Here is a 23,914-nt window from a genome sequence, read left to right as displayed (position 1 = left end):
AGAGCCCGATGTGGGGCTTGAACCCACGAAACTATGAGACCATGACCTGAGCCGAAACCAAGAGCAGGACGCTTCACCGAGTGAGCCTCCCAGGCGCCCCGATGTGTCTTTTCTTCGGACCACCAGGACCTGCCTTCCTTTTTCAGCCAGCTCCCTGTGCAGCCTTATAGAACACTGCCCAATTTTTGCTGAGCCTATGTAATGTGCAAGTACAATCTGGTCCAAAAAATGTATAATGGCTCAGCACATATCGGTCAATTACTTTCCCGGGCCCTTCCTTTTCTTCTCATTCACATCCTTGCTTCCTGTTGTTTTGTAACATAACCAAGCACGCACGTATCTCCCTCTCTTGAGGGAACTCCACCATCTCCCACAGAAAATGCTCATTCTGCTTAGTCTAGCCCAAATGGGCACCTCTGAACAATCACTGAAAGTCTACATTCCGTGTATTCAAATCCTAGGATCTGTATCATCCTCCTAGAATAAACCAGCTTTAAAGATACACATTCCTGATGCCGGTCTGTGTGGTCCCATTAATTCGCGTTATAAACACAAAGGATTACTCTAATCCAGTGAGGTAAAGGTGGTCAGTAGCAGGACCAGGATGAATAAAAACTCTAGGTTAGAAAAGCTACCCTGGTTACTAGGAGTCATTTAAAACCAAGGGTAAGAACATATGAACTGATGAAATAGAACACAACTTATCAGACAGCGATAGGTAGTTGGGCAAGAGTTAATGTGCTTTACCTCGATTACTGCAGCAGCAGATTCTGCTATGACAGATGTGCCCTGGTGAGCACGCTGGTCAATCTGGACCGGAACTGGCATGTTAGAAGCTGCACACTTATAGTTTATGAAATCATGTCTGTCCAGTACCCCTCCAGACCAGTGGAATTACACTTTCTGGGTTGGGGGTCTGGGCACTGGGAATTTTAAAGGTTGCACACAAATTTATCCTACTGTGCAGCCAGAGGTGGGGATTGTTCACATTTTCAGCTCCTTTTCTCCAGTCTGAGGCAAACATTTGAAATGTCTGGAGATACTCTGTTTGGGGGCAGTGCTACTGGCATCTGGCGGTAGAGGCCAGAGATGCTACCAAACACCTCACACAATGAACAGGACAGCCTCCACAACAAAGAATTTTCCAGTCTAAAATGTCAGTAGACCCAGGTTGAGAAATCATGTTCTAAGGGAAGGAAAACGTTGATTCTCCATTCTTTAGAATTTACCTAATCTCCCTGTAGTCCAAAGAACCAAACGCCACGACACTTTAGGCACCGTTCAAGTCGTGGGTGCAGCGTCTGGGATCAAGGGTGTGCTCTAGGTCTTGTCCAGTGCCGACCGCAATGCATTTATTTTTATACCTTCGTTTTACTGCCTTCCATGACTTGTCAAGCAGAGAGTCAGTCATTACAGCAAAGAACTCTGAGGTGAGACATATGGCGCTCCTTGCTCGGCAGTCATTCATGATGTCACATGAAATGGACATTCATTCATACAACCGCACTGCTCAGCGGTCATTTCACATGGGCCCATATACACCAGCCACAGAAAGCTGCACTGTGCTAATGGGGCCCAGGTGCCCATTATGCAGGCTCGGTGAATACTAGTTAAAAATGACCACAAATACCTCTCAAAGAGTGGCTAATGTGTCAGTTCCCTAAATAGACATAGAAGGGACACAAAACAGTATGAAGAGAATCTCATACTCCAAAACATATAGGGCAAAACCTATGCCTGCTGGAACCCAACACAGAAATGCTGAGAATGGCCCATCTCCAGCAGTCCATGAGGATGAGGCTGTTTCTTTCCAGCAGTCATGGCAGGCGAATCCAAACTTTTGCTCATTCAACTAGCCCTGCCTAACTATCTGGCCTTGCCAGACAGCTGGTTAGTGTTAGAGATGCTGTCCATGGCTACTCAACCCAGGTTCTTCTTATGCGTTGCTGATTGGCCAGCATCATAATTGGAACCATAAACTTGGCCGAAGTCACACTTTGCTCAAACCAGTTGAATTCATCAACTCAGTCCAGGGCCACTCAAACACAAAAGAGTGGACCAAAACAGGCTTTAATGGCATTCCATTGTCGAAAGCCCGTTTACATAATAGAGTCGAACTGCATAAATCTAGGCAATTCAAAAACCCCACCAAATTCAACCATTATGCTCTGCGGCAGATGCATCCGCTGTGGCTCATTCTGTCCTTTACCTCGGTCTTTGTTTTTCTCCTTTCCTAGTGAATCCAGTTTCTTTCTCAAGGATTTCTTTCTCTTCTGCCCATCTGCAAATATTAAGAGAACGACAAGTTGTAAACACAAGCTATACGTGTGACATCTTACACCCAAATGTAACTACATTTGAGCAAAAGCATGGCTTCTCACTTGATTCACTCATAATTTGGCATTTTAAACCGAGTAAGGGCTCTGAAAATACATGACAACACCTGACGTGGGGAGTGTGCACCACCAGAGTCTTGACGTACGCTCCTAAATTTTGTTCCAGTCACGGAAAGTACAGGCAACTTACCTCCTTCAGAATTAACGTCGTGGTGACACTCGGATATGTTTGCTGTTACTATTACGTGAGTCTCTTCCGATTCTTCACGTTTATGCAAACCGATGTCCTCGTGAATCAAATCTCCATGAGAGGAGAGTCAACAGGAGATATGATTTTGACATTTATGAGCTGGTAGAGTGTAACTGGATAAGGAAATGAATCCAGGGATCTGGAGACCTCAGACTAATTATTGCGGCACCATTTACTAACTGTGTGACTGTGGACAAGTCTCACTATCTGCATCTGTAAAATGGGTACTTCATGGGGTTGTTGTGTGAATTAAATGAAACAATGCATCTAATGGGCTTCATGGGGACCCTGATACATGTGCATAAATTCAGATCTACTTCCTTTTTGGTGCCTGCATAGTATTCCACAGTGAAGCTGTGCCATAATTTAATTAACCATTCTCTCACCAATGGACATTTGGGGGCATTTCTAACTTTTCACTATAATAAGTAAGGCACAATGTCCTTTTAGCATCTTGCAGTTACAACAAATGTACTTGCACATCTGGCTCCCTCACCAGATAATAAAGATACCACTCATATCAGTAGGCAGCTGCAGTCAGATTCCTGAGATGTCATCAGAAAATATTGCCAGTCGTCACAGCAAGAATGTGTTTTGGAATTACGCAACCTTCAACTTAACATGCGGGAGATGCAAACTGGGAATCCGCACTGACATCAAATAAGGGAAATGCAGTCTGTGCCATGAGGAAGCTTACATTTAAAAGGGGGATTAAGAATTGTGTTTTTCTGTTTTTTTTTTTTTTTTTTTTTTTTTACAGGGCACACTAAAACGGGTAGTACAGAAAGAGACTCAGTCCAATAAAATTTAAAAGCAAGACTCTGATATCAGGAAAAGACAGCATGCACATTTTTAAACAGAAATCAACATTCCTGGGAGCCTCACAGGGCTGCAGATGTTCCCAACTCCTTCTCTCTGAATTTCTGGAGGCAAAAGACATCACAAAATAATCCACCGACACATCCAATCCCTCCTCTTTCAAAAAGCAAGGAAATATTTCAAAAATGATTCTCCTCCCACAAAATGGAAAGAGTTCCTAAGAGTCTTTCCCCTTGCAGTTGTGTGATTTGTATAGGGGAAAATTAAGTAAATCAGCTGTAATGTGGTAAGGGGCCATCAGTCTCTTTCACTATATGTATGTTCTTATCTCCGGTGTCTAAAAGATGACTAGCGACATGGCATACCGTAACTTACTATACATGTACCACAATAAACATACTAACACCCCAAGATTCAAATCCATTCTCCAAATAGGCTTTTACTTTGTAACACTTTGTTCACTAGTTCACATCACCACATGTCTTTGACTGTACCGAGAGTATATTTCCTTATAAAGTTCAATCATTCCTTTATTTTAATAGTTGACCCAGAAGAATAACTAAACCAAACAGTAAAGCTTAAGAGACTTGGTTTTTATAACCAGTGGGCAGATCCTAAAGTTCAAGCAAGTTGTCAAAGAACCAAAATACACAGAGGATAAGGAACATTTTCTTTTAAGACAGAAGGAATGTCTTAAACTTCTTTTTAACTGGAGGATGTATCATATGTGAAGATGTGTATACATATAAATATACAGTTTAAATAATAATGAGGGGGCCAACTCCCATATAACCAACAGTCAAGTTCAGAGATAAACTATCCTTGTCCCCAAGCCTCCTATGTGCCTCCCTCCCCATCACCCAGGTAATCACTGGTCTGATCTTCGTAATAATCAATGATCTGCTTTTTTTGTTTGTTTGTTTGTTTGTTTTGAGATAGTTTTACTATCTATATATCCATTAATAAAGAATATAGTTTGCTCTTCCTGCTTTTGAATTCACACAGATGGAATCACACTGTAAGTATTCTTTCTTGCCTCCTTTCTTTCTTTCTTTCATTTTCTTTTTTCTTTTCTTTTCTCTTTTCCTTTCCTTTCCTTTCCTTTCCTTTCCTTTCCTTTCCTTTCCTTTCCTTTCCTTTCCTTTCTTTCCTTCTTTCTTTCTTTCTTTCTTTCTTTCTTTCTTTCTTTCTTTCTTTCTTTCTTTCTTTCATGTTTTTTATTTATTTTTGAGAGGCAGAGAGAGACAGTGCGAGCAGGAGAGGGTCAGAGGAAGAGAGGGAGATAAAGAATCCGAAGATAGGCAGTAGGCTCTGAGCTAGCTGTCAGCACAGAGCCTGACGCGGGGCTCGAACCCACGAACTGTGAGATCACAACCTGAGCCGAAGTCAGACGCTTAACCGACTGAGCCACACAAGCGCCCCTCTTTCTTTGTTTTTAAAAATATTTTTAATGTTTATCTATTTTTGAGACAGAGAGAGGGTGGGGGAGGGGCAGAGAGGGGGCTGAGGATCCAAAGTGGGCTCTGTACTGACCTCAGAGAGCCCAATGTGGGGCTGGAACTCACGAACTGCGAGATCATGGCCTGAGCCAAAGTTGGATACTTCCCCTACTGAGCCACCCAGGTGCCTCTTGCCCATTTATTTCATTCATCACACTTCTGAAATTCATCTCGCTGAGGCAGGTGACTGTAGGCCACTCATTTTGATTCCTGCACACTGTCTTCTGGTAGGACTATACCATGGTTAATACCCACCCCCCATTGAAGTATTGATGGAGATTTGAGTTGTTTCTAGCTTGGACCTGTCAGTAACAATGTTTTTGAAAAATTCTGTGCATGTCTTCCCATGTACGTGTCCAAGAATTGCTCTCAGACAGTGGTTCTTAGAGTATGGCTCTAGGACCACTGGCATCAGTACAGACCAGGAACTTGTCAGAGCTGCAAAGTCTATGGTCCCACCCCAAAAGCTACTGACTCGGGAGCCCTGGTGTGGGACCCAGCGGTGTGTGCTTTAACACATGCTGCAGGGAGTTATCCTGGTTCTCACTGAAATCTAAGAACCACCATTCTATGGTAGATATGTACCAGCTGCATTGCCAGGTCAACAGGTACACAATCTTAGGCTTTACGACGTAACATCGAACATTTTCTGAGTAGTTCTGCTAACTGGTATTCCCACCAGCATGAGAGTTTAGAGAGTCCCGCAAGGATAATATAGACTTCAGAGTCCAAAATTCCAAAGAGTATCTTGAGGCTTCCTTATAGGAAGAAGAAAGCTATGTGATCTTTGTGAATAGTGACCTGTGACTTAAAAAATGCTTAGCTAGTTACAACAGACACAAATGTTATCTTTTTCACTTAATTAGACATTCCTCACACTCACCCCAGGCCAGCGTGAACACCTACCCCTCGGCCACTGCACACCTGGCAAGCCTTGGAGTTTGCAACCCCATCCTAGCCTAAAAGGAAGGTTCTAGCTTGTTTCAAATCTTCAGAAAACTCCTGCGGAGAAAAGTTTGAAGGAATGCTTTTTGGCACCATCTCACTTACTTTTCCCAACCACAGCTGCCTCACTATTTACTTGGACCAGAAAAACAGACTCTCAGAGAACACAAAGGAATTCATAGGCAGTGAGGGGAGCTCAGCTAAAAAGTGAGGGGGAAATGCTATGAAAGAGACACTTGGTGGCTGAGTATAACCTGTAGCCTTGGCTCCAGTGACATTTGGGGCCAAATAACTCTTGGCTGGGAGGAACTGCCCTGTGCACAGTAGGATATCTGAGAGCATCCCTGGCCTTGATTTACTAGATGCCAGAACACCCACCCATTCCCTTTCATGACAACCAATAATGTCTCTGGACATCACCAAATGTCCCTCAGGGGCAAAATCGCTCTGGTCGAGCAGCACTGGTCTGTGCATAACTCTTCCTAGGGAGCGGCTGTGGGCTCAGACCATGTGACACCCAAGCTCTAGAACATTCACATTTTCCCACTTGTCACAATGCCCAGGTTATACCCAGTCTCAGCTTCTGTTTTAGACAAAAGGATATAAAAATGTTTATACATTGTTGAGCTTTTATGTATCAGGCTGAATAACAGTTTCTTTCAATTTCTAAAGACATGTGAGTCTGCCTATAGCTATGTTTCTACCAGATTCTTGACTACTTGTAGGTGAATAAAGCAGGTCCTTTGAATAAACAGCCTTCTATTTCTTTGTATTAAGTGTTTTGTCCTCATCTAGATCAGATGTGGAACAACGTTTGACGGTGACCAGTTGTATGAATAGATGTATGAATGCGTCGTTAGTGTGCAGGGAAGTCTCAGGGGACACGAGTTCTTTTTGTTTGTTTGTTTTAGGAGGACTAAGCATGGTGGATGAAGAGACTTCCAGGCTGGCCACCACTGGCCAGAGCAAGGATACAGAACAAAATTGTAAGAAGACAGTTTTCTCAGCAAATGGAGCTATTCAGCAACGGAATGAGCTGCCTCAAAAAAAAAAAAAAATGCACTTTTCATTGTGGCTTCCATCCCATTTGCTCTCTCTGTCTTGCTTCCCTCACTCTGGGGGAAGCCACATCATGAGTAACCCTATGCAAAGGGCCATGTGGTGAGGAACTGGGGTCTCCAGCCAGCAGCCACTTGAGTGGGCCTGGACCCTGCTCCTCCTGCCCCAGTCTAGCCTTCAGATGACTACAGCCCCCATTGAGCTTGGGGGCAAATCTCATGAACCAGAACCTAAACAAGAACCCCCACACTGTGATATTTCCAGAAACCCTGTAAGATAGGAAATATTTGTTATTTTTTTTTTTAAAAAGGAGAAAGGAAAAAAACAGATGCCCAACTAAATGCATGTAGTATCCTAGATGGGATCTTGGGTTGGAAAAAGGATATTAGTTGGGAAACTGGTGAAATCTGAACAAAGTGTGTAGTTTGGCTGATAGCAATGTACCATGTTGGTTTCTTCATTGTGATAAGTATGCCAGGGTTACATAAGCTGTTATCAGTAGGGGAGACTGACTGAGGGGCATAAGGGAGCTCTGTATTGTCTTCATAACTTCTCTATAAATCTAAAATTACTCTAAAACAAGGTAGTTTTTAAAATTTTTAATGCTTATTTATTTAAAAAAAATTTTAATATTTATTTATTTTTGAGAGACAGAGACAGAGACAGGCTATGAGCAGAGGAGGGGCAGAGAGAGAGGGAGACACAGAATCCCAAGCAGGCTCCAGGCTTCAAGCTGTCAGCACAGAGCCCGATGTGGGGCTCAAACCCACGAACTGTGAGATCATGACCTGAGACGAAGTTGGACGCTTAACCGACGGAGCCACCCAGGCGCCACCCCACCTTGTTGTTTTTTAAAAAGCCCTTTCTCCCAGGTCCTGGACGTATTCAGGCAAAGGCTGAAACCTCATCTGTCAAGCATGTGAGAAGGTGGAGGCTTACACGGGCTCAATGAAGAGCTTTGAAACATACGGACTTGGGAGGTCAACTCTACGGCAAGGAGGTGATTCACAAACCAGAGTTTGTGACCTGGCTGAAACTACTGAGATAATCTTCCTATTCACATGTCCCTGAGCTGAAGGAAAACATGTGTCTAGGTCAACATAAAGCATCCGTTATATCTGCCATTCTGGTATAGCATGTTTTCTGGAAAGGGAGTGGACAGATGAAAGGCTTGACCAGATTTGTTTTCATGGCCCCGGTGATGCTTTCATAGGTGGCTGATAAGACTGTCTTATGATACCGCCTACTTCTTAGGTTCCCTAAATCCCTCTTTTGCGTAAGTCGTCCGGACTTGGTGCTTGACATTTGCATCCAAGAACACTGATCAGTGTATAAATCTGTTTGCTTTTCAAGTTCCCATGCCTGTCCTGATAAACCAAACTACGGCTTTTAAATTATGTGTATGAATGTGGAGAAGGCAAGCTATACCATCTGTGGGTGTCTTATAAAAATGTTTACCAAAACTGTATTTTATCCTTCACTAAAACTCAAATTCATCCTTTGGTCTCATCCTTCCCCTTATGAAGGCTCTCAAGCCACAGGCCTCCCAACACTAAGGCAAGAGAAAGACTCAACCAGATGCTTTATTTCCAGTTTGGGACAGCAGGTCTGTCGAAGAAGTTATAATATTATTAACAGCCCCTGGCTCTGGAGGGCCATTCATCGAGCCCACACTTTGTGTCTAGTGTTTTCCAATGGTTAGTGTCAGTGGTGTAAGTTACTTTGGTAAGTGAACGCGGAGAACACGGCAGAACTGATGAGAGCTGGGCCAGCAGAACCCCAACATCGCGCCCCAGGGAAAGTCAAGCTGGGCGCTGGAGACCGTCCCTGCCATCGCTCAGTAATGATGCTCAGTGGAATAGATTCAGAATTGCCCCTACTACTTTGCGTTGCCATTCAAAGTCCATCCCGAGAAATGGAAGGGAGGGCAGCCCTGACAAAAGAGGGTGCAGGGGAGGAGTGAGCAGGGAAGCGGCTACCTCTGCATCCCGGCAGGAAACGTGGCAGCAAGTCTAGGAGAGGGGACGCAATGGGACCAGTGCAATGCTCCGGTCTGAGAGCTGAACTAGGTTTAGCCCCAGAGGATTAGGAAAAGAGCCAAACAGCGCTCTGGGCTCTGTTCGCAAACAAGTATTCTCCGTCCAGGGATATTGCGCCACAGAATGTGACGAATCTCCTTGGCTTCAGACTTTATTTACACTATAACAGTTATCTGTTTAAATGGCGTCTTCCCCCTAGAAAGTGGTCTCATCCCCCACACTCTGACCCATCCCTACTCTGTCCATCCCTCCATCCGACACTGATGAAGCACACGCTGTAGGCAAGACAGAGCTAGGCGCCATGAACCCAGGTGAATGAACAAAATCTCTGCCTTTGAGACGCTCAGAGTTTAGTGCCAAAGACAGATACATGGCAACCTCATGAAAGGAAAATGCAGAAATGTTTCAGCGGGGGCATTTAGTGGGGGGGGGGAGGTCAGAGGCAAGACGGCTGTCTCCAGCTCTACTTCAGAAGGCTGATGTTTGCTTGCGTTTAGTCTTAAAGGACGAAGTGACGCTTCTTGGGGGCCTTTGAATTTTGATGGGGGTCTCGCCCAATAAATCACATAGTGACTATTTAGTCTAGGAGATCCTTTCTCATCCTAAGCCTCTCAAGCTTTTACTCGTAGTAATCTGACCCTTTATCAAGCAAAAATTCTACTGGTGAAAAAAGATGAGAAAATTGCTAATCCAGGAGTGAAATGACAGTTCCTTAAATGGGAACTAAGGCTTATGAGAGGGACAAATAAGAATCTGGAAGAAAACAATCTACATAGAAAAAGCGGAAAACAACACCCGCAAGCCCAAACCGGGCCCACTGTTCAGTCAGCTTTGAATCTCACTCTCTCTCTCTATTTTTTTCATGTTATTTTCAAGAAATCTTCCATTCTATAGCCTGTCGGTAATTTAACCAAACCTATAGGTGAAAGTTTCCATTTATGTATCCCCTTATCCTTGGCAGTTCTCTCATTAACCTTGATGGAAATTGGAGGCAGGTAGGAACAGGGTGATTGAGTCATTTTGCTTGGTGTAAACCTCCATGAATTACACATTGTTTCTTTATCCTTCAAGCACCTTGTGGGCTAGATTTTATTTAAGATCTGTTTCCAAAGTGTCTATTTCTCAGGGAAGAAAATATTTATGGCATTCTTAAGCAATACAGATGCCTCTCCTTAGAGCCGAGGCTCCCCGAAGTACTTGTGAAATGTACTACTTCTCACAGTTTACATGTGGAAGTGGCGGTGAAATGATCAAAGCTGTGGTCAGAAAATAAGAACATTCTGTGGATCTCTCACTGTGGTAAAGGGCGGCAGCTCTTGGGGGTCACTATGCTTCCAGTTAAATGCTAAGAAACCTTTTCCATTTTATGTCAATTATTCTCACAAAGTAATTAGTTCTGAGATTTTTCCTTACGAGGAGGTAAAAAAAAAAAAACCCTTGTAGATTCTCGAGCATCAAAGCAAGTGTTTTTGCATCACAGAAAATCATGGACATATTTGATTTGTTGATCATGTCTTGTTATTCCATCAAAACGTGAGGTAGGGAAGTAAATCGCATGGCTTGGACACCATGGGTTTGAAAAGCTCAACTATGGCTTTTCCTTAACCAGGCGTTCTTTATAATCACTGCTTGCTGTAATAACCGGTCATGATCAAATTATGCCCCAGAAAGATCTTTTACTTGCTGTCATTTTTTCCATATTCAAATGTTACGAGTAAAGAAGAAAAAAAAAAAACTATAAGCTCATGTTCCAAAGGGGTGGCCCGGGCTGTTATTTTTCCCTAAGCTAGGAGCTCGTCTGTCTCTCCAGGCATCTGAACTTGCATTTCTTATCGCACATTCCTTAAATCAAAACCAATGTTTTTAACTTAGCCTAGGTAGGCATTATATTCGCAGACACAGAAGTTTCCAAATATCAGGGCAAGAAAAATGGCTTCTGGCAGGTCTTTTCCTGGAGCCATATTTCTTTCCTTGGAGCATAAGGGAAAGAAAGCAGGCAGGACAACAAAAAGACAGAAATCACTTATCCCAAAGAAATACCCTGGATTGTTAAGAAAGTTAAACTCCAAATTATAGAAGTTTCATCATTACTTGTTTTAAAGCGAAAGCTTGTAGTTTGAGTTGAAAGGTAGAGTCAGGGGCGCCTGGGGGGCTCAGTCGGTTAATCGGCCAACTTCAGCTCAGGTCATGATCTCGGAGTTCACGAGTTCGAGCCCCGCATTGGGCCCTGTGCTGACAGCTCAGCGTCTGGAGCCTGCTTTGGATTCTACGTCTCTCTCTCTCTCTCTGCCCCTCCCCTACTCACGCTCTGTCTCTGTCTCTTTCTCAAAATTAAATAAACATTAACAAATTTTTTTAAACAAAAAGAAAAGATAGAATCAGACAAGGGCATCTACACATGGTATGATTTTTGACCTGCGTAAGGGGCCGTTAGTATTTACTTTCTTTTCACAGATATTGTTTTATAGTGAACAAGTAAGAAGGAAATCAAATATCTTTAAACCATAAACCTTAAGCCTTGGGAACTCTTCCAAATCTCTGCCAGTTGCTCTCATGAAAACAGCTCTTACAGATTCAGTAACTGGACAAATGATGGAATTAGATGAAAACTTTTAGGCTCTTCATCCTTTCCTTTTCCATTGTTGTCTTTGATTATTCTTCGAGTCACGTGAAACAATTCTTTACGATATAGAAATAGTACCTAAAATATGCACTATGATTGAATTTTAAATCCATTCCCTCCAATTTCTCAAATACTTCCTGAGCCACAGATCTATGCAAAGGCCCGTGCAAGATACTAAAGCAAATAAATGTGTCTATGTTTCCTCTCTCTTGCCTCTTTGCAATGACAGATGACATTGTCATTATGTACACCAATAGTTTCTAACCTAAATCCATTTTTTTTTTAAAGTAGGCTTCACATCCAACACAGAGCCCAATGTGGGGCTTGAACTCAAGATCCCTGAGATCAAGACCTGAACTGAGGTCAAGAGTCGGATGCTTAACCGACTGGGCCACCCAGGCGCCCCTAATCTAAATCCATTTTTATTCTACTACATCCCCCACCATTTTTTTCTTTCCCTGTTTTGTTTGGTGCTCACCCTCCACGTCGTCTTGCATCCTGGGGTGAGTATGCACCCCAGGCTCAGGAAAGGAATCTGAGGTGAAGCCAATTCTGGTGATTTCTTTCTGTTTGCCACTACAGACTTGGGCACTGGCAGATGTTGCAATTCCGGGGACGGAGAACAGAGGAAGTCTACTGGGAGGCAGCAGAGAAAATACTTCTCTATTACTAAAAAGATACCCAATGAGGAGTCCCCGCTTCTCTGTTTCTTCACGCTGCCAGAGAGAAAGTGACATCGGTGGCTGCTGCAGTCATTTTGTGACAAGGGAGGCCAGCCAAAGAACAAAATGACCCACTGATTACGGCGGAGAAGAAATTCACGAGTCCCAAAATAGCCTATCTGTGGGTTCCTTATAAAATCATATAATCAGGGGCACCCGGGTGGCTTAGTCGGTTAAGCATCCGACTTTCGCTCAGGTCATGATCTCGCGGTTCGTGGGTTCGAGCCCCGTGTCGGGCTGTGTGCTGACTGCCAGCTCAGAGCCTGGAGCCTGTTTCAGAGTCTGTGACTCTCTCTCTCTGACCCTCCCCTGCTCACACTGTCTCTCTCTCTCTCTGTCTCCTAGAAATAAATAAAACATTAAAAAAAATTAAAAAAAAATCATATAATCAATCTCTTTATTATTTAAGCACGTTGGGTTTGGTTTCCATAGTTTATGGCCAATGCATCTTAACAGTGGCTAGTCCAAAACCCTGCTGTGGGATGTGTTTTTCAACTTATATCGGTGCTAGTCTTGCCACGTAATGCCAGGTATCCCTCAGAAAGACATCCTTGAAGGGTTTGAATTTGTGGGTGTGGGGTGGGATCGGAGGTAAGGAGGGTAAGAGGAGGGAGATCAGAGTAAAAGGGCCCCTCAATCTGTAAATAAGTCTAGTCCTTAAAGAGAAATGCTGCTAAATTCTCAGTTATCAAAGCAGAGAGTAATAATAAAACTAATAATCAACCCATACTGGAGGTCAACTTATTATTGAAGGTGTCCACTTAATGTGTAACATACATTCCTATAAACTGCACGATGGCGTTGGTTGTTTAAGTTGTTAAGTTGTTGCAAAACTCAGAAAAATACAACTTTTCTCTTTTGTTCAATGCCGCCAAAACAATTTATCATCCACTTTGAAAAAATATCTGATCTAATACAACGTAAACACTTAAAAATATTTATACGTACATTTAAAATAACAATGTAATATAAACACTTTAAATTAATATAAACACTCAAAACATCTGAGAGTTACAAAAGTCTGATTGTTAAAAAAAAACACTGTTATTGCAAAATAAGGTTAAGATAGAGAAGACACTGAAATGAACAGAACAGTATACTTGATCAATGGCATCGATAATAACTATAAATTACTATATTAAATTAATATTAATCTCTTAAAACAGAGGCCAACAAGCCTTTCCTGTAAAGGTTGAGATAGTGAATATTTTCAGCATTATGGGCCATACGATCTCTGCCAAAACGACTCCACTCTGCTAAAAGCAACCTTAGACCATATAGCAACAAACCAGCATGGTTGTGTTTTAATAAAACTTTATTCATAAAAATAGGCAGTGGGCTAGATTTGACATTTGGGCTGCAGTTTGTCCACTCCTTTCTTTCTTTCTTCTTTTTTTTTTTTAATGTTTTATCTATTTTTAGGAGAGAGAGAGAGAGAGAGACAGCGTGAGCAGGGGAGGGCCAGAGAGAGAGGGAGACACAGAATTGGAAACAGGCTCCAGGCTCTGAGCTGTCAGCACAGAGCCCGACGCGGGGCTCGAACCCATGAACCATGAGACCAAAGCGAAAGTCGGATGCTCAACCGACTAAGCCACCCAGGCGCCCCTGTCCACTCCTTTCTTAAGTGAAGCACCTCCTAAGCTGCTTTTTCAGAGCTTTGCATTTGTAATAATTTTATAAATGCCCAGTAGTTCGAGTGTTAACTCATCTTGAGGGCTCGATTTCAAATTATCTAGAAAGCCTGACTGGTTTAAAAAACACTTGGTATTTAATTTCAATTAATACTTATTTGCCTCTGTTTCACCCACGGGGAAACAAAGAAAAAAAGCAAAAATGGGAGCTCCTATTCATATTTCAGGGATGAGGCATTCTTTCTAATTGTCAAGTTTACTTTTGGGTCATGCTCCCAACAGAGAGAATAGTGTAGTCTTGAAGTCTTTGAAAGGTGCCAGAATATTTCAGAAACTGCAGTGACAAAAGTTTTGTTTCAAATGCCAAAGCCTTGTGCAATAATCGTTGCTGCTCCAAAAAAGATACATAAATATGTATACATGTGACCAGTAGGGACAAGACCTTGGATAGAAAACTATTGTCTGAGAACATAAAGGGAGCCACTTGTGAATACAAAGGCACATAGCATATGGCTTAAAGAACCACATACTATCCATCTGGGCTGCCCGCTCAGCACCAGAACAGAATGGAACGGCAGCCTACATTTGAGAACTCGACATGGTAAAAGCCCTGGGGTACAAAGGAGAGCGTCCAAGAAGAAAATTACAGAAGAGCCTGCAGAGAAATCTCTCCGTCATTCCTTGGCTTTTGCTGGAATAGGTAGACAAGGCAGCTTGTATCTGTAAGGGTCACCAACGGTAACTTGGATAAACGCCATGCACTGTTTTTATCTTTTAATAGAACTGATGTATCCGTGTATTCTCTATTGACTGACTAGGGAATCCTTGAGAATGTGGACTGCTTTTGACATGATATTGTAGCCTCCATTAAAGGCTTCTCCCTCTTTAGAACCTGAAGCCCCGCATACCAACTTCCTCCAGGTTGTACATCTAGCTTGGTATTGAGGGGGAGAGAGAAGGAGAGGGGGAGAGAGAGACAGGAGAGGCGGAGAGAACGAGAGATCAGTGAAGCTGTACCAGAAAGCCTCCCAGATGGCACTTTACAGTCGGGATCTAGAGAAGGCACTCGGTGCTCAGGTCAAGGGTCTAACCTAGGCTCATTTCTGTGGCCCTACGGAAATAACGCCCCGCCCACCTTACCAGGGCCCGAAGAGCCACAGCAAGGAAGGACTAAAAGTTTTCCACATTGGCCATCTTGTTCTTGTCTTCCTGACTGCCTCCTCTATTTCATCTGCCCTCCAAGACTGTTATTCAAACTGTGAGTCATAAACTATCAATGAATCATGACAATGTAGTGGGCCGTGACAAGGGCATTTTAGAAAATGATACGGAATCAAATAAAAGAGGGCAGGAGAGAACATTATGGTCAACACCGACGTGTATTTCTGATGAAGATAAGCGGCATTTGGTTCCCGTGGTTCCTGGACTGAGATATAAAATGGTATTTCTTGCTGTAGGTTTGCAGTTTGAAACTCAGTGCTCTATGACAAATCAGCGTAAATCTGTGGTGCATTCTCGGAATAGGCTGCAAACAAAATGCATTTCTTCTTTTATATGCAGTAGTGTGGTAAATGGCTTTGATAGTGACAGCAGTTGGCAACAGGGGTTTGGGGTGGGGGTGGGGGTCAAAGGAGGAGATTCTGTGGTTGAAGATGACTCTAATGGATTTAGGTGTGGTGGGCAGAGAGGAGAGAAGCCCTGGATCTAGGAAGGCAGGTGGGGCCCCTATGGCTACAGTTAAGGGGAGACATATTGACATTGACGAGCTGAGGGCAGATAGAAGACAAAATGATATGGTGCTGATGACCATGATCATGGTGCTGATGGAGATGGTGATAGGTTTGTTGACAGTGTATACAACTTCGGGGCATGTTTTAAGCTCATCATGTTTCTTACTTTGCTTAAATCTCACATCAACCCCGTGAGACCATCAGCCAGAGTTGGGAACTGGGCATGGGGTGAAGCGGTAGGGAGACACTGACATCTCAAAATCATAGGGATCCTGGGGCGAATAAGAGAAAGGCGTGGATGCTGCTCTTTAGAGAGACAGGGAAGAGGAAAGGAAGGAGCTTAATTTGAAAGGACATGGGCATGTGTGCGTGCATGCATTCATTGACTTCCAAGGATTTGCTGAGGGGCAGCAGAATTGGGAAGAGAACGGGGCAGTGTACCCGGTGGCCCAGATTCAAAGAGAAATGAGACACGGCTTTGCCCTGGGGGCAATCCAGTCCTCTGGGAGGTCAGAGAAAAGGTGAGTGTGGACTGAGAAAAGATAGAATGGGTTCGGCCGCTCACACCACAGAGATGTGTTGAGGGCCTCTAAGTCCGGCGGTTCCACATAATTCTTTGATCACCCTGTTTGGTGATGATTGCTTCCTCTCAGCGTTTCTACCTATAGTGGAGTTTGTGGATTTTACCCCGGGTTTCAATTTCAATTTTACTTACACAGAAGGCTTTGGCAAATAGTTCTAGCACATCACTTCTTCACCTGGGCCCCGCCAGCAAGAATAATACAGAAAGAAAATAGATTTTCTGTCTAGGGCTGTTACATAAACACCCAAGCTCATTGCCCTGGCCCATCAGGTTGCCCTCATTTGCTTGAATCGACAGTTCAACCACCAATCGCATTTATTTTTTTTTTTTTTTACAAATAGTTTATTGTCAAATTAGTTTCTACATAACACTCAGTGCTCATCCCCAAAGTGCCCTCCTTCATGCCCATCCCCCCCTCCCCACCACCAATCGCATTTAAATCACAGAGACAGCTTCAGTGTTACGCCACCCCAAAATATCATTTTCTCGATTTCACGCGGTTGTTTCCTTGGGCTGCCTGAGGGACAATGGCGAGGGACCACTTCATAAGGAACCCATATGACTGAGCAATTTTGAGGCATACTCTTTTAACTAGACTATTGTTCACATGTTCTTAGACCACCAGCTATTCCTCAGTCCATGCCGCTGTTTTCAAAATACATGAACAAAGCCTCTCTCCGTTGTGATATCAGAAATTAACTGAAGGGAGGTGGGGGAAGGGCACTAAAGGAAACAGGACTCTGCAATTCCGTCTCGTTGAACCCTTCGGCTTTAAATACTTAGTTCACAACATAATGAAGTGAAGCCATAGTGCCTGCACCAACATGTTTTACTGACTGCGGCAGAAATCAGTCATTTCCTTTTGTGTTACCTTAGCAAATTCTTCCTGTAAAGGGCCAGAGAGTAAACACTTGAGCCTGCGAGACACATGGGCTGTCACAACACCTCAATTCTGCCATTGTCGCATGACAGCTCTGTAGACGATATGTAAATGAATAAGCATGGCTGGGTTCCAGTAAGACTTTATTTATAAAACCAGATGGTGAGCCCGGTTTGACTAGCAGGCCAGTTGCTAACCCCTGCCTTAGGCCATTGGCATTAAATGTTATCAAAATCGTATTAATGGAGCCTAACACACTACGTGATACACAAATAGCACTTCGTTCGTGTGTTTTGAATTTTTTGTTTTTGTTTTTTATTTATTTTTGAGGCAGAGAGAGACAGAGCACGAGTAGGGGAGGAGCAGAGAGAGAGAGGAAGACACAGAATCTGAAAGAGGTTCCAGGCTCTGAGCTGTCGGCACAGAACCCAACGCGGGGCTCACATCCACGAACCGGGAGATCGTGACCTGAGCCAAAGTCAGACGCTTAACCGACTGAGCCACCCAGGTGTCCCTGGTGTGTTTCGAATAAATGAAAAGTTCACGCAGGTCATAAGGTATCGTTTACTTTCTTGACCATGCTTCTCCGCATGTGCTTCCTGGTTCCCTTGTTAAGGACTGGGCCACTTAACGCACTAGAAAGTCAGATTCCAAGAGCAGCCTTCGACCAGGAGGAAACATTCCATGGTTGCCTCCACGGAACAAACTCAGGCTCATAGGGAAAACTCACAGATATGATCCATCCCGCTAAAAGGCCTCCCAAAGATTTTTCTAGGTTCTGTAGAGCATCTTCAAAAGTCCCTTTTCAAAACAGCTGACTTTTAGAAGAGATCGCAAATTAAGCTTCTCAGTCGTTTTATAAGGTTTATGTAAATATTGCCAGTCTTTAGTTTGTGGGTCTCCTGGCTGCGTGCCTGAGGAGGAGGGAGGAGCCACAAGATGTGAGAAACTGAGGTCCCTGAATAACTGCGTGGAGCAGAGCTCACTCTCTCGGCCCCCATGGCCAACTTCCATGGCGGAAATGCCGGTGGTAAGAAAGAACTTTTGTCCTGTTAAGGCACTGAGTGGTTAGCCTACCTCAACTATCACAAGAATGTATCCGTGAGATAGATTCTTGGAAGAAGGGTTGCTGGGCCATTTGAGAATTAGATGTTGCCCAACCGCGTTGTAAGTTGCTGCAGCAATGAAGCTCCTACCAGAGGTACGAGAAGTGTCTGTCTTCCCATAAAGTATATTACCCAACTTTTGGAGCCCTTCCAATCTAAGAGGGGGAAAAAAACCCTCTGTGTTTAGCTTGCATTTCTTTAATACACACGTGGGTGAGCATCTTTTCAAATATTTGTCAACCGACTGTATTTTTTCCTGTGTGCTGCCTGTAGTTTGCATATATATCAGTTATTTTTCTTTTTCATATTAGCTTGTAATAAAGCTTTAGATGGTTTTAGTTGGTCAAATGTGCTGTAAATTTCTAGTTATTTAGTTATTTTTCTGCCACACAGCTGATTGTATTTTTTGTCCTTTAATGTAGTGAAATGTGTCATTATCTTTCTTTACGTTTTCCGGGTAATGCCTTCCCCAATGTAAAAATATCTAAACATGCAGCTGTGTTTTATTTTGGCGCGCTTATACTTTCATTAAAAAATTCCTCAAACATTTCTTCTTCCATAGCAGTTTATTTTGACGTAAGGACTAAGGTCAGAATCCACCTTTTCTCCTCAATGGTTGTCTCACTGTCACAAAAAATTAATCTATCATTTTCCCCCCGAACAAAAAAAAGCAATATTTATCATGTCATAAGTTCCCATATTTATTTTTGTTCACTTTTGAACTCTATTGTCTTCTATTGATCTGCCTGTTGTGAAGCAGTATAATCCTCTTTTTTAAAAAATTTTTATTCTAATGTTTTATTTATTTCTGAGAGAGAGAGAGACAGCATGAGCAGGGGAGGGTCAGAGAGAGAGGGAGACACAGAATCCGAAGGCAGGCTCCAGGCTCTGAGCTGGCTGTCAGCACAGAGCCCGATGCGGGGCTCAAACCCACGAACCGTGAGATCATGACCTGAGCCGAAGTTGGATGCTTAACCGACTGAGCCACCCAGGCGCCCCAGTATAATCCTCTTTTAATTGCTGTAGTTGTCTGGCATTTTAATAAATGGATAGGGGTTCTCTCCACTTGACCACTTTTTCGGATTTCCCCTGCCTACTCTCACGTAGTTATTTGTCTAGATGATATTTAGATCGACTTAGCGGTATCACAAAAGCAAATTCTGTTGGTGTGTTTTCTGGAATCACACTCAGCTGACAGATCATTAACGACATAATTGACATTTATATTTAACTGATTCTTCTCATTCAAGAAAAAAACAGAAACTTTTATATTTATTCCTAACTTCTCTTCTTTCCCAACTGAGATTCCGTGGTCTGGGATTACAGTCATTCCCGTGGACACTGTATTAATTGGTTTCCTATCAGTTCTGTAACAAACAGCCATAAACTCAGTGGCTTAAACAATTCAAATTCATTACCTGACATTTCTGGAGGTCAGAAGTCTGAAATGGGCCTCACTGGGCTTAAAGCAAGGCATCGGCAGGGTCGTATTCCTTTCTAGGGTTCTAGGGAGAACCTGTGACCTTGCCTTTTCCAGCTCTCAGAGGCTGCCTTTGTCCCTTGGCTGGTGGCCCTTCCGCCACCTTCAAAGCCAGCAACGTTGCATCCCTCGACTATTCCTCCATAGTCCCCTCTCTGACTCAGCTGTAGCTGGGAAAGTTTCTCTGCCTTTAAGTAGCCGTGTGATTAGCTTGGGCCCTCCCAGATCATCCAGGATAATCTCGCCGTCTCCAGGACCTTGACTGATCACATCCGCAAAGATCTGGGGGCCTGCGTGGTAACACTGGCAGGCTCCAGGGACTAGGGCGTGGCCATCGTTGGGGGTGCAGTATTCTGCCTACCGCTGACATACTCTCGATGGCCGTGTCCCTCTCTACCATCCCTGAACTCCACTAGAAGATCCTAACTCTAGCGAGAGGAGATCGGATCGGGGGCTGGGAAATGTGAAGTGCAGAGGGGCCTTTTTGCCTTTGGCCGTGTTTAGCTGCCGGGATGCTTGTTTTGCAAGTTAAACTCCTGGCTACTAGCCTCACGTGGACTTTTTGGGCTGCCCTGTCATCTTGAAGCACCGCTGGTCCATCAGCTTCCTCTCTTCCACTCTTTGCCTCCTTCCTCAAACTTGCAGGACCTCCTTCTAATCTGCCTGCATCTGCGGCCATATGACCGATGTCCCCTATCATTACAGCTTGGGAGGAAGTCACACTCTGCTGGTGTAGGAGTGGGATCGGAGCACCAGCAGAGTGTGACCTCCCTCCTGTGTGACCAGCTCAGTAGCTTCAACGCCCCCCCCAAGTCTTCCCTTCCTATGGTGAGTCCCAGCAGCCGACGAATATGTTAGACTATCATTCACCTGAGCCCTGAAAGCACCAGTCTCACAGAGGGAGAGGGGTCCCCAAACAGACACCCACAAACAAATCTCTACCGTCACCCTAAAGAGACAGAGAACAGAAGTGTGAACTTGAGGACTCTTGGGAGATGTCTGTTTCTCTCCAACCAGGCACACAATGCCTTCTCTCCTCCATAAGAAATTATTTGTAAATCATTAGTTCCTATTTTGATAGAAAATATGAACATAACTCCGATAGGCCAGACATCTTTCAACATCTCGATAGAGCAAATATTTCCCTGAAGAGGCTAGGAACCACAGAGTCTCAGAAACAAGCAATGGAGGGGCGCCTGGGTGGCTCCGTCGGTTTGGAGTCTGACTTCGGTTCAGGTCATGATCTCATGGTTTGTGAGTTCGAGTCCCTCATGGGGCTCTGTGCTGCCAGTGGGGAGCTGGAGCCTGCTTTGGATTCTGTCTCCCTCTCTCTCTGCCCCTCTCCCACTCATGCTCTCTCTGTCTCCCTCTCAAAAATAAACACTGAAAAAATTTTTTTAAAAAAGAAACAAATAATGGAGACAGCTTCTAGCAGACAATTTGTATAAAACTGTTTGGTAAATGTTATTTATTTAGTGGACTCTTTAAAAAGCAGGAACAGGGGCGCCTGGGTGGCTCAGTCGGTTAAGCGTCCGACTTCTGTTCAGGTCATGATCTCACGGTTCGTGGGTTCGAGCCCCGCGTCGGGCTCTGTGCTGACTGCCAGCTCAGAGCCTGGAGCCTGTTTCAGATTCTGTGTCTCCCTCTCTCTCTGACCCTCCCCTGCTCATGCTGTCTCTCTCTCTCTCTCTCTCTCAGAAATAAATAAAACATTAAAAAAAAAAAAGCAGGAACAAAGAGGAACCTCAAATTAACTGGAGTTAAAAACAAAGCTACAAGGAATGTCTGTCCCATGATATCTTATCTGATATGTATCCAATCTGAGTTTCACAGAACTTTCTAGAGCCATCATCCCCTCCACCACAAATTGGGTTTGCCAACATTTCTATTTTGTTCTAGAAACTGAAAGAACAACAAATCACCTTTCTACTACACACTTTTACAGAGTAGAAAGTCTCCTTATGGAAGATAGGAGACATTCAGAAGCAGAATTTACAGATGAAAGGATTTCAGATACACGCTTCTCATCTTCACCAGAATCAAGACCTGGATTTGTAAAAACGTCCCATAATCGGGCCCGCACGGGTGAGTGCCAGCACAGACACACCAGGTGAAACAGGATAAAAATGAGTTAGCATGAGTCGAATCCCTGATTCTGGGTTAGCAGGAGGTCAAACGACAAGTTTAATAGACTGTGAAAACATTCTTTTCAACTGATGACTTTGATATCATGTTGCAACCCACACGGTTTTAGTTCGAGCCCTTGACGTTGACCTTTCTGAAAGCTCTTTTTAATTGACTGTTCTGAAGCCGTGCAGGCTGGTGAGATGCACAGGGCTTTCCCTGACGCCAGCCAACAACCAAGGAGCCGCAGTCTCCTTCCCGTGTTGATGTTAGGTGCGAGAGGAGCTCACAGCCCGCAGCTTTGGGGAAGCACACGTCTGATTCTCAGCATTTCTCGGGCTCACGGCAGATGTGGCCTTACCTTTGGGAATGGTGATTGGACAGCTCAGGTCACAGTCCTGCTGCAACTGATAGAAAGCCACTTCCTGCAGCCGGGCTCGCTCCAGCTCAGAGAGGCTCTGGATGGGGACGGATCTCAGCCGCACACTGCGGCCCGACATGCTGTTCCAGGTGAAATCACCCTGCAGAGCAAGGGGGAGAGCATGAGGAGTTAAACAGTCGTCTACGTCTCACAAGCCTCATCCTTTCTCCCGGTCGGTAATAAAGTCACGCACACTTCAGCTCTGGGTTCCACAGTTGGCTTGCCAGCCCTAAAATCAAATCGACTCTCAGTTACCCATGAATTTTCTCAGTCAGTTGTGAACGTCAAAATTGCTAACATCTGCTGGGCCACTTCATCCCATATGATGATTTACCTGTAGCCAAAGAAAACTACGGGAAAGATGCTTTGAAGGTCCTACTTCCTCTCTTTTATGGGGACACACGGGAGCTTTGTGGTTATGTAGCACAGTGACAGGAAAAAAGCGCTGCTAGTTGCCATCACGCACGCTAGGTTCGGGGGGTGGACGTATATTGGCAGACTACTATGTGTCAGCAACGGTGCCAAGTCACACCAACGACCTTATGAGGTGGTTACCACTTTTGACCCTATTTTATACAGATAACCTTTGAGCAAACCCAGATTTGAACTGCACAAGTCCACTTACACACCGATATTTTTGGGTAAGTAGAGTCCAGCACTATAAATGTATATTCTCCTACTTACGATGTCCTTAATCACATTTTGTTTTCTCTAGCTTACTTTACTGTAGTAAGAATATAGTCTGTAATACATAGAACATACAAAATAGGTGTTAATAGGCTGTATGTTACTGGTAAGACTTTAGTCACGTAGGCTGTTGGTAGTTAATTTTGGGGGAGTCAAAAATTCAATGCAGATTTTTGATTGCATGGGGGGTTGGTGCCCCAACTCCCACAATGTTCAAAGGTAGACTGTATAATACTTAATAACAGAATACATTCTATAATGACACAATCTAGTATATTTATAACATGTAACATATTATTATCATATGATAAATGCTTATGATAATTATAATATGTATGTATGATACATCATATTAATATTATAGTAATATACAGCATATGTAACTATAATATAATAAAGATGAAATTGAGCCCTATAGGAGTTAAGTAATTTTCCTCAAATCATAAAACTTAGAAGCTTTGGAACCAACCAGAACTTGAGCTAAGAACATGCGCCCTTAAACTCTCTGCTAAATTAACCACTAGGCTTCTATTTACAGCACTCTGAGCTATTTCGGTCTATAGGTACAGAAATACGATCAGTCAGAACTAAACATATTTCTAGAGACATCCGACGCTAAAATACTTCATAGCAAAGAGTGAAAGCAAAGAATCCCCCAATCCTGAGTAAGTTCTTGTGTACACATACATCCACACAGACCGAACAGCTCTGCCTTCAGCAGTGTAGACAGAGAGAATGTGATGGTCTAAGAGATACTACTCCATGATCCTTTGAAACCCAATGTCCCCTTCCTGTGGAGGACTTCCCGTGAACCACAGACATCAGCCACGGCACAAGAGCTTTGAATGGGTACCTACGATTTCTTTAACAATCAAAAATGTTCCAGGAGGAAGGTGGAGGGCTGGAATGCTTAAGGAATCCCATAAGGCTTCGTCATCCTTATCACTTGACTTAAAGAAGAGATACAAGAATGACTGCCC

The 23,914-nt window shown here is 43.7% G+C and overlaps 1 protein-coding gene across 2 annotated transcripts in view; it reads right to left on the bottom strand.

Moving 5' to 3' along the window:
- The window catches only part of ARHGAP6 (Rho GTPase activating protein 6), a 469,960-nt gene that overhangs the window by 53,649 nt on the left and 392,397 nt on the right, over positions 1–23,914 (bottom strand). For both annotated transcript variants that reach the window (XM_039234269.1, XM_039234270.1), the window contains exons 2-3: positions 22,188–22,347; positions 2,210–2,281 (exon numbers count right to left, since the gene is read on the bottom strand). In XM_039234269.1, coding sequence (XP_039090200.1) covers positions 2,210–2,281; positions 22,188–22,347 — 232 coding nt within the window. The remainder of the gene's footprint in view (positions 1–2,209; positions 2,282–22,187; positions 22,348–23,914) is intronic.

Source organism: Hyaena hyaena, unplaced genomic scaffold (assembly GCF_003009895.1).
Source record: "Hyaena hyaena isolate Hyena2069 unplaced genomic scaffold, ASM300989v1 scaffold_85, whole genome shotgun sequence".
NCBI lineage: Eukaryota > Metazoa > Chordata > Mammalia > Carnivora > Hyaenidae > Hyaena > Hyaena hyaena.
This window is presented reverse-complemented; position numbering and strand designations above follow the sequence as displayed.